Source organism: Doryrhamphus excisus, chromosome 7 (assembly GCF_030265055.1).
Source record: "Doryrhamphus excisus isolate RoL2022-K1 chromosome 7, RoL_Dexc_1.0, whole genome shotgun sequence".
Taxonomy (NCBI): domain Eukaryota; kingdom Metazoa; phylum Chordata; class Actinopteri; order Syngnathiformes; family Syngnathidae; genus Doryrhamphus; species Doryrhamphus excisus.
In genome coordinates, this window is record NC_080472.1 from 20,660,825 (window position 1) to 20,676,149 (window position 15,325).

At 38.0% G+C, this 15,325-nt stretch overlaps 1 protein-coding gene across 2 annotated transcripts in view; it reads right to left on the reverse strand.

Moving 5' to 3' along the window:
• LOC131132751 (voltage-dependent calcium channel subunit alpha-2/delta-1-like) overlaps positions 1–15,325 on the reverse strand; it is a 71,881-nt gene that overhangs the window by 39,805 nt on the left and 16,751 nt on the right. For both annotated transcript variants that reach the window (XM_058078664.1, XM_058078666.1), the window contains exons 4-13: positions 14,084–14,143; positions 13,760–13,795; positions 12,304–12,427; positions 7,512–7,643; positions 6,186–6,255; positions 6,065–6,115; positions 4,148–4,247; positions 1,247–1,405; positions 170–274; positions 21–99 (exon numbers count right to left, since the gene is read on the reverse strand). In XM_058078664.1, the coding sequence (XP_057934647.1) occupies positions 21–99; positions 170–274; positions 1,247–1,405; positions 4,148–4,247; positions 6,065–6,115; positions 6,186–6,255; positions 7,512–7,643; positions 12,304–12,427; positions 13,760–13,795; positions 14,084–14,143 (916 nt within the window). The remainder of the gene's footprint in view (positions 1–20; positions 100–169; positions 275–1,246; positions 1,406–4,147; positions 4,248–6,064; positions 6,116–6,185; positions 6,256–7,511; positions 7,644–12,303; positions 12,428–13,759; positions 13,796–14,083; positions 14,144–15,325) is intronic.

Genomic DNA, 15,325 nt, shown 5'->3' on the forward strand with positions numbered 1-15,325 from the left:
GAAATATTTTTAAAACAAACCTTTGTTAGCACACGCCATCCACTGTATGGGTCCTTTGTCGTAGTTGTGCTGACCCACTGAGAATGTAAAAATGCGCACCTGCAAAAAGTGGACATTTTTATCTAATAAATAAATTTAATGAATAAATGTTAATTTTATGAGCACTCACGGCTTGTTTGGGGTTGTAGTGCTGAAAGATCTCCTCAGCGCGCTCCTCGCCTCCATCGGTGAAGAGCATGATGATCTTGTTGCAGTTGGCCCTGGATACGTTTACCTGAAGAAGAAGAATGCAAGTGTTGGGTGCCACCACAAGAGGGCGACAAATACTTTACTGTCGTGGGAACAATACGTCATCGTTTCGCTCTATTATGCACGTTTTATGTTCAAATCAATAACTTTCTCTTGGTTGAACAAACGTCTGCTATGTGTATTCACTATCAGAGTCTCAATTTCATTCGGATCTGATCCAGAATTCCTGTTTAATTGGGATTCAGTATGTAAATATCAATATATGTAAAAAAATTAAATGTATAAAAATGGAAATACAAAAAAAATGAACAAAAATAACATAAGACGACCATTCTTTTTAATCCGAGAAAATGCCTTCTTATGGTACTGTCTTTATTTTATCTTTACCATGTATAAAAAAATGGAAATACAAAAAAAAGTAACAAATAAATACAATATTTTGGAAAAAAAATGGTATGCCTGGTCAGAAGCAGAACTGTATCCAGATTTGATCCCCATTTAATTCAAATTGAAGCCAGTTTTATCAACCATTTTTTATCAACCATTATTGTGATGACATTTTACTCATTACTATATTTGTAGTAAATTAATTAATATTAATTAATATTAATTAATTAATATTGATTCATATTAATTAATATTAATTAAGTAATATTCATTCATATTAATTAATTAATATTAATTAATATTAATTAATTTAGTAAATTAATATGGAAAAAACCATTTTAAAATTGGAAAAAATCAAATAAAATATTAGAGTAATTATTAAAATAATAAATACATTTCACCCCTTTAAACACATTTTACCACAAACTGAATTTTACCCAGCTCTAATCTAGGTTTCTTTATTGTTTAACATAAGTATTATTGGATTGGTTAGAATGGAAACTCTTGAATAATGTGGTACCATGTGGTACTATGTGGTACCATGTGGTACTATGTGGTACCATGTTGTACTATGTGGTACCATGTGGTACTATGTGGTACCATGCAGTACCTGGGCGAGCTGCTTGAAGGCCAGCTCGAAGCCTTCCTTGTATTTGGTGGTGCCCTTGGCGCTGATGCCCTGCACGGCTTCCTTCAGGATCCTCTTGTTTCGCACGTTGGCTTGCACCAGGTTCTCGAAGCAGGCGGCGTGCGTGGCCTTGTCGTTGAACTGGCGGGGGGGACAAGAGGGAGAGGAAGGTGGGATGACGGGGGAGGGGGGGACACACGCGGTCGGAGAAGTGCACATATTTGTTGGGGGTTTTTGTGTAAAATATGTGGCTTTGGGGGCGTCATGCGGGATCATACGGTATCTAACCCACATAGATCTGCTTTTTAGGAAAAAAAACTCTTTACAGACCGAAGGAGGCTGCAGGAGCAGAAGGTAGGGTAGCAAGGAAGGGACGACAAACAAAGAAAATCACAATCTTTATCATGGATTATTATTATTATTATTATTATTATATTAGCATTACTGTAATCTCCTAAGAGCGGCCACCACAATATCACACCGTCCCGAATGTAAGACCACCCCTCTTAAGTAGGGCAAAAACACTGTCTTACATTCCACTCATTCAAATACTGCACATACTGTCATTATTTAATCAACACACCCTTGTGGTACCATATTGATTACAATATAAATAACCTCGAATATAAGACGACCTTTCTTTTTTACTCTGAGAAAATGCCGTCTTATGGTACTGTCTTTATTTCATCAGCACACCCTTGTAGTACCGTATTGGCTCTTTTTCAGACTGTTTCCTAAGGAAAAAAATACCGTCTTATATTCAGGTCGTTATGGTATTTTCTTCGACCCGAATGTAAGACCACCCCTCTTTAGTAGGGCAAAAACACTGTCTTACATTCCACTCATTCAAATACTGCACATACTGTCATTATTTAATCAACAAACCCTTGTGGTACCATATTGATTACAATATAAATAACCTCGAATATAAGACGACCGTTCTTTTTTACTCTGAGAAAATGCCGTCTTATGGTACTGTCTTTATTTTATCAACACACCCTTGTGGTACCATATAGATTACAATATAAATAACCTCGAATATAAGACGACCATTTTTTTTACTCTGAGAAAATGCCGTCTTATGGTCTTTATTTCATCAGCACACCCTTGTAGTACCGTATTGGCTCTTTTTCAGACTGTTTCCTAAGGAAAAAAATACTGTCTTATATTCAGGTCGTTATGGTATTTTCTTCATTTCAGCAACACTCTTGCCGTACTGTACCGACTGGAACCATCAGTACACCCTTGTAGTACCATATTGACTCAAATATAAACAACCCTAAAAATAAAATGACTATTCATTTTTTATATTTTCAAGTCAAAAAAATACTGTCTTATATTCGGGTCAATGAGCTATTGTCTTCATGTCATGATCACACCTTGTAGTACCGACCACCCTTTTTACTCTGAGAAAATGCCGTCTTATGGTACTGTCTTTATTTCATCAACACACCCTTGTGGTACCATATTGATTACAATATAAATTACTCTCAAATATAAGACGACCATTCTTTTTACTCTGAGAAAATGCCGTCTTATGGTACTGTCTTTATTTCATCAACACACCCTTCTGAAACCATATTGATTACGATATAAATAACCTCGAATATAAGACGACCATTCTTTTTACTCTGAGAAAATGCCATCCTATGGTACTGTCTTTATTTCATCAACACACCCTTGTGGAACCATATTGATTGCAATATAAATAACCTCAAATATAAGACGACCATTCTTTTTACTCTGAGAAAATGCCGTCTTATGGTACTGTCTTTATTTTATCAGCACACCCTTGTGGTACCATATTGATTACAATATAAATAACCTCGAATATAAGACGACCATTCTTTTGCAATATTTTTGAATAAAAAAAAATACAGTCTCATATTGCAATCAATCCGTTACTGCCTTTATGACATCAGGATAGCCTTGTAGTACTGTATGGACTCAAATATAAGAAAGTCTGAATATAAGACGACCACCCTTTTTAAGACTGCTTTCGGGGGGCAAAATGCATGACTGTTGTACCTTGTAGTAGCACATGGGTTCAAAAACAGGCAACGCTGAATATTAGCTTCTAAAATATACTTTTGACGCGCCTCGAGACGCCGAATATAAGAGGACTCATCTTTTTCGGGGGGAAAAAACAGTCAATACGGCAATGCATAAACACACGCTTATTAATGTTGTTGTGTGTATGTTGTGTGTCACGTTACCTGATACACCAACACACCAAAGCTCTCTTCTATGATGAAGCTGAAGAGTGGTTGCATCAATATCCAGCTAATTGCATTACCTTCAGAAGCTCTTAGCTAATTTGAAAGCGCCACAAAAACAACAGCGAAAAAGGCGGCGCTCCATCAAGGCAGTGGAACAAAATGCATTCATATTCATATTTATAGATTTATATACACAATATTTTAAACGCGTCTTCTGAAAGCAGCTCATATCACATCTTTCTAACCTCGATTGCCAGGAAAAAGCCAGCGTTGCGGCACTTTAAAGTGATGAATATTCCCTGTGTCAGTGAACGCATCAGCGGCTCAATCGAGTCGAGGCGCGTTTCCATTACGTTTACGCGTCGCTGCCGCCATCAACTTGTGTGGCGTTTTTTTTTTTTTTACACCAACGCCGTCATGTGTGCGGACTGTTAAGACGCTCCATGCTATGAACGACACACACACACACACACACACACACAGAAGATCACATCTTGACTCCCAAATAGCAAATCAACTGGAAAGAGTGTTGAAATGCAAATAAAAGAAGCAATGAAGGATGCTTAATACGGCGCAGCACTGACCCCCGGTGGCCATTGATTGGACTTCTACATCAACTCCATACATTCCATACATTTTACGTGTTATCTGTGTCAAGACTCACATAGACGACGTTGACGTAGTCGTCGTCCGACAGCGTCTCCAGCATCTCGCTGACGGACGTTCGGATCAGCTTGAGGGTCAGACCCGACACGCTGCCGCTCCTGAAGATTGGACGTGACGGGACATCAATTAAAATCATAATTAGGAAATTACCACAACCACAAAAACTTAGAAATGGGGAGTGAGTGTCTGCTGGTTTGTATGTACAGCTTTTGCTACCCTGAGGGACCACAAACAAATGGCGAAAAAAAAATCAAATTTATCCTCGCAAAAGGAAAGGTACACCCTGGACTGGTTGCCAGCCAATGGCAGGGCACATATAGAAAGAAAAACAAAAAAAAACATTGCTTATCCCCATCGAGGCGCTGCAATGATGTCAGCCTCCCTCTGTTGAACAAACAGAGGCAGCATTGCAGAGCCTAGGAGCCATATATCCATTTTTTATGTCGCTTGTCCTCCAATAAATTACTGGTATTGGTACTTGGCTTGGATATTTCTCATCTACATTTTGAGTGTTAAGTTGCTGTGTGATGAATTTAGCGTTCTTTCTGAGACGACACCGTAGGTTTTGCTGAGTAATGAACTCCTGCGATTTCTAGTGGGTTGACAAGTTGGTCGTGAGTTTTGTCATAGCTCATGATTGGCTACAGTACAGTACATACGCACAGAAAAAATAAACGAGGGAGTAAGTGTCTGCTGGTTTGTATGTACAGCTTTTCACCGGGGTTAGTTACCCTTAGGGACCACAAACAAATGGTGAAAAAAAGGCCAACCATTATATATACCGTTTATCCTCACAAAAGGAGGGGTAAACCCTGGATTGGTTGCCAGCCAATGGCAGGGCACATATTAAAAAAACAAAAAACAAAACATTGCTTATCCCCATTGAGGCGCTGCAATGACGTCATCCTCCCTCTGTTGGACAGAGGCAGCATCGCAGAGCCTAGGAGTCATATATAATTTTTTTGATGCCGCTTGTCCTCCAATGAATTACCGGTATTGGTACTTGTCTTGGATATTTCTCATCTACATTTTGAGTGTTAAGTTGCTGTGTGATGAATTTAGCGTTCTTTCTGAGACGACGCCGTAGATTTTGCTGAGTAATGAACTCCTGCGATTTCTAGTGGGTTGACAAGCTGGTTGTGAGTTTTGTCATAGCTCATGATTGGCGAGGGAGTAAGTGTCTGCTGGTTTGTATGTACAGCTTTTCACCGGGGTTAGTTACCCTTAGGGACCACAAACAAATGGCGAAAAAAAGTCCATCCATTTTCTATACCGTTTATCCTCGAAAGGGCAGGGCACATATATATATATATAAAAAATTGCTTATCGCCATTGAGGTGCTGCAATGACGTCAGCCTCCCTCTGTTGAACAGAGGCAGCATCGCAGAGCCTAGGAGCCATATATATATATATATATATATATATATATATATATATATATTATGTTGCTTGTCCTCCAATGAATTACTTGTATTGGTACTTGTCTTGGATATTTCTCATCTACCTTTTGAGTGTTAAGTTGCTGTGTGATGATTTTAGCGTTCTTTCTGAGACGACGCCGTAGGTTTTGCTGAGTAATGAACTCCTGCGATTTCTATATCACAAAAAGTCTCCTTTAATTGCATGTGGGCGTCAAGTTCGACTTTTATGCTCGTCATTGACGTTAAGGTTGGGCCCGGGTCTGCGCTCTCCCTCCTACAAACAAAAATACGCTGGCATTTTCCACAAAGGGGTTCAACTTTTTCCTGTTTTGGACTGTACTGTAAATGGCCGAGTCGGCCTGCGTGCTCGTCAGCGTCACACGGCCACTGAGGCGGCAGACAAGAGAGCTCGGCGCCCGCGGGCCGGTCAAAGGTCAGAGGCGGAGCAATATTCCGGCTGACTGTACGAGTGGAATCATAAGGTGGTCACTCACGCGTCCACCAGGATCAGCATGTCCTTGGGTGAGGCCGCCCCCTGGATGTACCTGGTGAGTAATAGCGCATATTTGAGAAAAGAAAACACTTTATACAAACATGTGGAATGTTCCCACGCACCATGGCCGCCTGCGTACATCGTAGAGGTCAATCTTATTGGCTGATTTGCTCGAGTCGATCCAGGGGGATGCTGGGATTTGACAAAAAAAATAGAACCATTTTGTTGCAAGCATCGCTTTCAGGCATGTGATGTTTGTGCATGTTGGGATTCTTTTGGACACTGGAAGCTATTTTTACTTGTAGAGACGGTCAAATTACATTAGGAAAAAACCCTATTAAAAAAACTGTGTCATTTTGAAAAAAAATAAATATGAAAAATAATAAATAATACATTTTAAAAAATTATAAAATAAATTTAAAAAAAAACATTAATTATATTAGAAACTTCAGTACTTATGTATGTACTGAAGGTATGTGACAAAAATAAAATAAAATAAAAAAACTATATTTGGAAAGCAGGAAGTGAACAAATGTAACAGTTACAAATTGTAAAAGTACCAGATGGAGGGGTAGGATTTAATAAGCTTTGCTTCTTCCTACTCCTTTTGGACATGTGGAACTGTGAACTGATTATGGGATGCATTCAATTGTAATCTGATGCATGTTCAAATGAAATTAAACCATTACCATTACTAAATTACAGTATTATGACTGAGCAAGCAATATTATTTCCGTCAAAATTAAATGTAAAAACAAATGTTAAAAAATTCCTATTTAAATTAAAAACACTTTCCCCTGTTGAAACTTAATTAAAGATGAACTAACTCACTACTAAAATTCCCTTTTTGTGAGTAATACAAAATTTCCACTAAAAAATACATTAAAAATGAAATTCATTTAAAAGCATAAATTTAAAAAATGAAGTACAATAAAATTACATAAACTATATTGCGGAAAAAAACAACAACCTTAAACTGTATTATGGAAAGCAGGAAGTGAACAAATGCAACAGTTACTAATTGTAAAAGTACCAGATGGAGGGGTAGCATTTAATAAGCTTTGCTTCTTCCTACTCCTTTTGGACATGTGGAACTGTGAACTGATTATGGGATGCATTCAATTGTAATCTGATGCATGTTCAAATGAAATTAAACCACTACCATTACCATTACCATAAAATAAGATATGAAATATCGGTTAGAACTTAATCACTGACCTGCTATGTTATTTATTGCGCTTGAACACTGGGGGCCCTTTTTTTTTTTTTTACAAGGAGAAATGAAGCATCATGACTTGACTCACTGAGTGTCAGGAAGTGACTAACAAGTGCAGGACAGAGGCGTTTGCTTGTCCCTAACGTGATGACGCAAGCCGAGACAAGGTCTTTCAGCAGTGACCGGTGGACCCTCTCCAGACCTCGCCGTGGTCCGGGTGATGACGGCTCACCTGGGAAGTAGCGAGCCAGCCCGGTGGCGGAACCAAACACCTGCCACAGGAGAGACGGGTCCTCCTCCTTGTTTTTACGGAAGACCTCCTCCAGGGCTTCGGTCCAGTTGAGCTCATTGAGGATGATGGTGGCTGCAACACACAAAAGGTTGATACAGTAAATAATAAACACACAGACGACCAAGTGTCCAAGTCCAAGCGGTTGAGTGAAGTCACAGCAGTGTTATGACACTAATTAGGTGACGGCGAGTGAAGCGGCGAGACGCGGGAACGTCACATCTGCTGGCTGACAACAACCGTCAGTGCTCCAGCGACGACGACGACACCATCACAGCTACTTCTACTGCTGTACTCTACAGGCCATTTAAAAAGCCTGTCACATGATCTTAAATCCTGGAGACGAGAAAGAAACATGACTTTGCTACAGGCTAAAAAAAAAAAAAAAAAAAAAAAAGGAGCTGCCGCCCATCAGCTGATTAGAAGACGCTGGAAGAAATCCAGCTCTTTGCAAGGACACGGCTCGAAGCCCCGGCACTTCATCAGAGAGTGGCCACCATCAGTGCAAGGAACTTTGAATGGGTTTGGTGTGGAAGAACAACATGTCAGTCACAGCACGCATGCTTAACCAATCACATTCATCAACATCAGTGACCTCTGACCTCACAAATGCACAAAAATATTGGCAGAAGAACGAGCAGGAACAACCTCCATATTGTTTTGCATATATTTGCGTATTTGCATATTTTTGGAGCTCAATGCTAAAACCAGCAGAAAAATAGCACAGAGTTGCTTGGAGCTAAATGCTAACATTAGTACAGAAAAAGGCATTGGGAGCTAAATGCTAACATTAGTACAGAAAAAGGCACTGGGAGCTAAATGCTAGCATTAGTACAGAAAAAGGCATTGGGAGCTAAATGCTAGCATTAGAACAGGAAAAGGCGTTGGGAGCTAAATGCTAACATTAGTACGGAAAAGGGCATTGGGAGCTAAATGCTAACATTAGTACAGAAAAAGGCATTGGGAGCTAAATGCTAACACTAGTACAGAAAAAGGCATTGGGAGCTAAATGCTAGCATTAGAACAGGAAAAGGCATTGGGAGCTAAATGCTAACATTAGTACGGAAAAGGGCATTGGGAGCTAAATGCTAACATTAGTACAGAAAAAGGCATTGGGAGCTAAATGCTAACATTAGTACAGAAAAATGCGTTGGGAGCTAAATGCTAACATTAGTACAGAAAAAGGCATTGGGAGCTAAATGCTAACATTACAGAAAATGCATTGGGAGCTAAATGCTAACATTACAGAAAATGCATTGGGAGCTAAATGCTAACATTACAGAAAAATGCATTGGGAGCTAAATTCTAACATGAGTACAGAAAAAAAAACATTGGGAGCTAAATGCTAACATTACAGAAAAAAGCATTGGGAGGTAAATGCTAACATGAGTACAGAAAAAGGCATTGGTAGCTAAATGCTAACATTAGTACGGAAAAAGGCATTGGGAGCTAAATGCTAACATTAGTACGGAAAAAGGCATTGGGAGCTAAGTGCTAACATTAGTATGGAAAAAGGCATTGGGAGCTAAATGCTAACATTAGTACGGAAAAAGGCATTGGGAGCTAAATGCTAACATTAGTACGGAAAAAGGCATTGGGAGCTAAATGCTAACTTTAGTACAGAAAAAAAACATTGGGAGCTAAATGCTAACATTAGTACAGAAAAAAAAACATTGGGAGCTAAATGCTAACATTACAGAAAAAAGCATTGGGAGCTAAATGCTAACATGAGTACAGAAAAAGGCATTGGGAGCTAAATGCTAACATTAGTACGGAAAAAGGCATTGGGAGCTAAATGCTAACATTAGTACGGAAAAAGGCATTGGGAGCTAAATGCTAACATTAGTATGGAAAAAGGCATTGGGAGCTAAATGCTAACATTAGTATGGAAAAAGGCATTGGGAGCTAAATGCTAACATACAACATTAGTACAACATTTGTATGTTTCTGTTGCTACTGTTGACATTTGGCCCTTGCCATCTCTCTAAAATTAGCGTTGAGCTGCAAGCATCATCAAGTTATCGTACAGTGCGTCATGTGACAGCAGGTGGGCGGTCTTTGGGTGTAGTTGGGTGCTCTCCTTCTTTCAATATCTTGCTGTCTCCGTGGGGACATATTGATAGCACTCAGGCGAGGCTGTGTTTCCATGGTAACCAGCGTGGCTGTCAAGAAGACGTCCGCTAACTGGATTTACGAGGACTTTGTCTAGACCAGGCTGGCGTCCTTGTGGCTTTTTTTCCCCCCTCGTCTCCCACTTTCCTCGCACATCACCATGCTACCGTCTTTCATCAATGCTAAGCCTATTAATACACTTGACCCCTCCCTCCCTGCCCCCCCCCGCGCTGATTGGGTTCCACGTTCCCAATTGGACGAAGCAGAGTGTTAACGTGTTCACCGATCCCGTCCCCCGTCCTCTCGTTCGTTAGGCCGCCGGCCCTCTGGGCGGCCGATGTGAGGCCCGCCCGTGTGATGGCCGCTTGCGTGGACGCTGTGTGGCACCTGTCAGGACGAGACGCTCGCACACGGTGACGCGCCGCGATACTGCGACACCGCGCGTGTGTGCGCCGCCTCCCATCGGCTGAGCTCACGGCATTGAAATATATATTTTTTTCCACTTTTTTTTTTTTTTTCTTGGATCCGTGTCCTGATTCATTTGTGGCCGCATTGCTGAGCACACTTTTGGGATGGACGTATCGGGACACCTGACACCTACAGGAAGTCAAACAGCTTCCACTCTCACGTATTAGTACACGTAGTATCAGTGTTCAGAAAGAAAATATATTGCAATTTATTTTCTACTGCCAATGTTAGCATTTAACGCCCAATGCTTTTTTTGTACTAATGTTAGCGTTTAGCTTCCAATGCCTTTTTCTGTACTAATGTTAGCATTTAGCTCCCAATGCCTTTTTCTGTACAAATGTTAGCTTTTAGCTCCCAATGCCTTTTTCTGTACTAATGTTAGCATTTAGCTCCCAATGCCTTTTTCTGTACTAATGTTAGCATTTAGCTCCCAATGCCTTTTTCTGTACTAATGTTAGCATTTAGCTCCCAATGCCTTTTTCCGTACTAATGTTAGCATTTAGCTCCCAATGCCTTTTTCTGTACTAATGTTAGCATTTAGCTGCCAATGCCTTTTTCTGTACTAATGTTAGCATTTAGGTCCAATGCTTTTTTTATACTAATGTTAGCATTTAGCTTCCAATGCCTTTTTCTGTACTAATGTTAGCATTTAGCTCCCAATGCCTTTTTCTGTACAAATGTTAGCATTGAGCTCCCAATGCCTTTTTCTGTACTAATGTTAGCATTGAGCTCCCAATGCCTTTTTCTGTACTAATGTTAGCATTTAGCTCCCAATGCCTTTTTCTGTACTAATGTTAGCATTTAACGGCCAATGATTTTTTTATACTAATGTTAGCATTTAGCTTCCAATGCCTTTTTCTGTACTAATGTTAGCATTTAGCTTCCAATGCCTTTTTCTGTACTAATGTTAGCATTTAGCTCCCAATGCCTTTTTCTGTACTAATGTTAGCATTTAGCTCCCAATGCCTTTTTCTGGACTAGTGTTAGCATTTAGCTCCCAATGCCTTTTTCTGTACTAATGTTAGCATTTAGCTCCCGATGCCTTTTTCTGTACTAATGTTAGCATTCAGCTCCCGATGCCTTTTTCTGTACTAATGTTAGCATTCAGCTCCCAATGCCTTTTTCTGTACTAATGTTAGCATTTAGCTCCCAATGCCTTTTTCTGTACTGATGTTAGCATTTAGCTCCCAATGCCTTTTTCTGTACTAATGTTAGCATTTAGCTCCCAATGCCTTTTTCTGTACTAATGTTAGCATTGAGCTCCCGATGCCTTTTTCTGTACTAATGTTAGCATTTAGCTCCCAATGCCTTTTTCTGTACTAATGTTAGCATTTAGCTCCCAATGCCTTTTTCTGTACTAATGTTAGCATTTAGCTCCCAATGCCTTTTTCTGTACTAATGTTAGCATTTAGCTCCCAATGCCTTTTTCTGTACAAATGTTAGCATTTAGCTCCCTATGCCTTTTTTCTGTACTAATGTTAGCGTTTAGCTCCCAATGCCTTTTTCTGTACTAATGTTAGCATTTAGCTCCCGATGCCTTTTTCCGTACTAATGTTAGCATTTAGCTCCCAATGCCTTTTTCTGTACTAATGTTAGCATTTATCCCCAACCAACTCTTTGCAAATACTGGTGTAGCATTTCGATTCAGACATCACTGTTTGTTTTCAATGTTAGCTAAAATTTAGCTCAACATTAGCGTCAACATTAGCATGCTAGTGACAAAGTTTCAAACAAATCCTTCCTGCTATTTTTGTAACTTTTTGTAGATTTTTCCTGTAGTGCCGGTACAGGCACAGTAACAGTGACGTAGCTGGAAAAGCCATTAGCCTATAGCGCTTAACATTGCATACGATTTCACGCTGCATTCAAATGATGTCGTGACAAAAAGTGCCGGACTAAAAAAAAAAAAAAGGGAGGTGATTAAGAAAAAAGGAATGAGGTTTAAATATGGAAACGAGATCAAGAGTCAAGCTAATGAATCAAATTCTGCCGTCGTCCATCGGTGTAAAAATAAATCATGCCTAGCTAGCTTTTACTGCGCGGCAATTAGAAGATACAGCAGATGGACTTCAATTTGGATATTTCAATCCGGGGAGAACGGGGGGGTTAAGGAGGTCTCTGTGTAGACAGGAAGTGTGCAAGGAGCGACACTCACAGCCCTCGTATATGTCGGTGGGGATGTGGACGGCCGTGGTGTTGTACGACACCAGACGTTTGAAGTCCGGGTCCACGTGGAAGTCCTCGGGGACGTAGCGGTTTTTCTTCTGCGTCTGGTTGAGCTGCACAGAGAAAGATTAGTTAGAAAGTATGTCGTCCCAATGTTTGATTCCCGGGTCTTGTCTGTGTTGTCTGATACTGTTGAAAACATGATTACCTGCCATTGGTGACTTTTCAGGAAGTTACTTTCTGCAGGCTTCTGATTGGCTGTGGCTTTGGCATGCATTTTACACCGTAGGAATGTGTTGGATTTACAGTAGCTACACAATTTAAACTCAATGCTAACATTAATGGATGGAAATTAGATACTTGATAGCATACAAATGTAAAAATCCTCTAATTTCTTAAAGCAGTGTGGAATTATATTGTCAATTTCAATTAATTACCGGTGTCTTTTCCTGGAAATTACTTTCCTCTGATTTTTTTATATGATATATAAATAATTGAAGAAAAATGCTAACGTGAATGGGTGAAAATAAAGATGTTTGCCGCTAGATGCTAACATTAGCATAGAACAAGCACTGGGTTGTTGGGAGCTAAAAAAAGGCACATTTCTTAGAGCAGTTTTGCATTATATTCCAATTTCAATGAATTATGGTATCTTAATCAAATAATACAAAAATAATACAATAAAATATATAAATAAAATAAATAATTTTATGAATACAATTTTATAAATAAAATGATAATAGTAATAAATAAATAAATAACGTTTGGCATTCTATTCCAATTTCAATGAATTATGGTATCTTAATAAAATAATAAAAAATAAAATAAATAATTTTATAAATACAATTTTATAAATACAATAATAAGAGTAATAAATAAATATAGTTTGGCATTATATTCCAATTTGAATGAATGATGGTATCTTAATCAAATAATAAAACAATAATACAATAAAATATATAAATAAGATAAATAATTTTATAAATACTATTTTATGAATAAAATAATAATAGTAATAAATAAATAAAGTTTGGCATTATATTCCAATTTCAATGAATTATGGTATCTTAATATAATAATAAAAATAAAATAAATAATTTTATAAATACAATTTTATAAATACAATAATAATAGTAATAAATAAATAAAGTTTGGCATTATATTCCAATTTGAATGAATGATGGTATCTTAATCAAAAAATAAAAAATAATACAATAAAATATATGAATAAAATAAATAATTTTATAAATACAATTTTATAAATAAAATAATAATAGCAATAAATAAATAAAGTTTGGCATTATATTCCAATTGCAATGAATTGTGGTATCTCAATAAAATAATAATACAAAATAAAATAAAAAAATGTATAAATACAATTTTATAAATAAAATAATAATAAATAAATAAATAATAGTAATAAAAATACAAAAATGTGTACTTACGTCATCTTTGGCATTGTAGTAGACAATTTTGTCAGCCTGGAAAGAAGAAGACAATATTGGTGAAACCTTCTCTAAACGCTTTTTATCAGCTTGGAAAGAAAAGAACCAAAATATGAATTAGACGTTCTCGCCAAGCCCCTGGAGGGGGGAAGGATATCACATTAGAGTAGATAGATGACACCCACACAATAATATCCTGCTTCAGACGATCCACGATGGAAGCTGGATAATTAACTTTTAATGGAAAATGCATGATGAGTGCTTTTGATTTTTTTTTTTTTTTTAGCGCTAATACGATGAAATGAAGCGATCGTCCCTTCTCACCTCGCTGTTGTCCTGCCAGTCGTGGTCCATTTGGAAGTTTTCCGCCTCTGTTGCCAGCCTCTGTAATAAAAGACGGCGATAAATTCAATGATTAGTTACTATTAATACACAGTATATTATACAGCTGTAAATTAGGACTCTATAATTAGGCAAATTGAACCCTCCCCCATTGCAGGTCCTAATGATTTGGTTAATGGGTTTATAATAGGCCCAGTGTTTAATCTGTACCTGGTCCACAAAGGCACCGTACTATTAATTTCCCAAGAGAGCCGTCAAATCCCACTCCCTTCCTGGTGACTTGAACGCCACACAGGTCTCCTGGCTCATGAGGAAGAGGAGTAGTGGTTAAAAATAGGCAATAAATGAAGAAAAATAAAAGTAGAGACAATGAATTATTCAATCAGTCGTAGTGTGAAATGAAACAAGACATGGTCAAGGATCACGCAGTGAGTCGGCGGACCTCAAACACGAAACCCCGCAGCGCTTTTTCATTTCTTCCCACACTCATGAAGCCACTTATAACAACAACATGGAGAATTATTCCACTGGTGATGACAAAGACACAGTCACAACAGAAGAGCATCCTCGTTGAGAAAAAGTTGCATAATTCATTTGTGCCAAGTCCCTCGCCCGCCCCGGTTTCGTCGCCGCACACGTCCCATCCCGTCAAGTCAACAACGTCTGCCTCTCGGCTCAGCCGGACGCTTTAATTGTGCTAAAATGCTAAGACGACACACGGCTTCTCCAAAAGACTCGAGCAGCGTTAAGGCAGGAGTCTAAAAAAAAAAAAAAAAAGGATGCTATCACGCTACATTATGTGCTGACCTTTGACCCCTTCAACATCCCTGAAACGTCTTCTCAAAAAATGGTTGTAATACCTGGAAAAAGAGTTCTTATATTTATTTATAAAAATATATACTATTTTAATCAAATACAAAAATAAAACTGACAATTGTAGGTATTTATTTAATGGACAATATAAATAAAATAAAAAATAAAATTTAAATATAAATTAAAAATAAAAAAATAAAAAATTAAATTAAAAAATACTATATATATATATATATTGTATTTTTAAAATAAAAATAAAATTAAAATATGATATATATATATATATCTTGTGTTTTTATTTTAATTTTTTTTATATATATATTATTTTAATATATATCGTATTTTCTGGACTATAAGTCGCTCTGGAGTATAAGTCTCACAAGGCTTATACATAAAAAAAAAACATACATA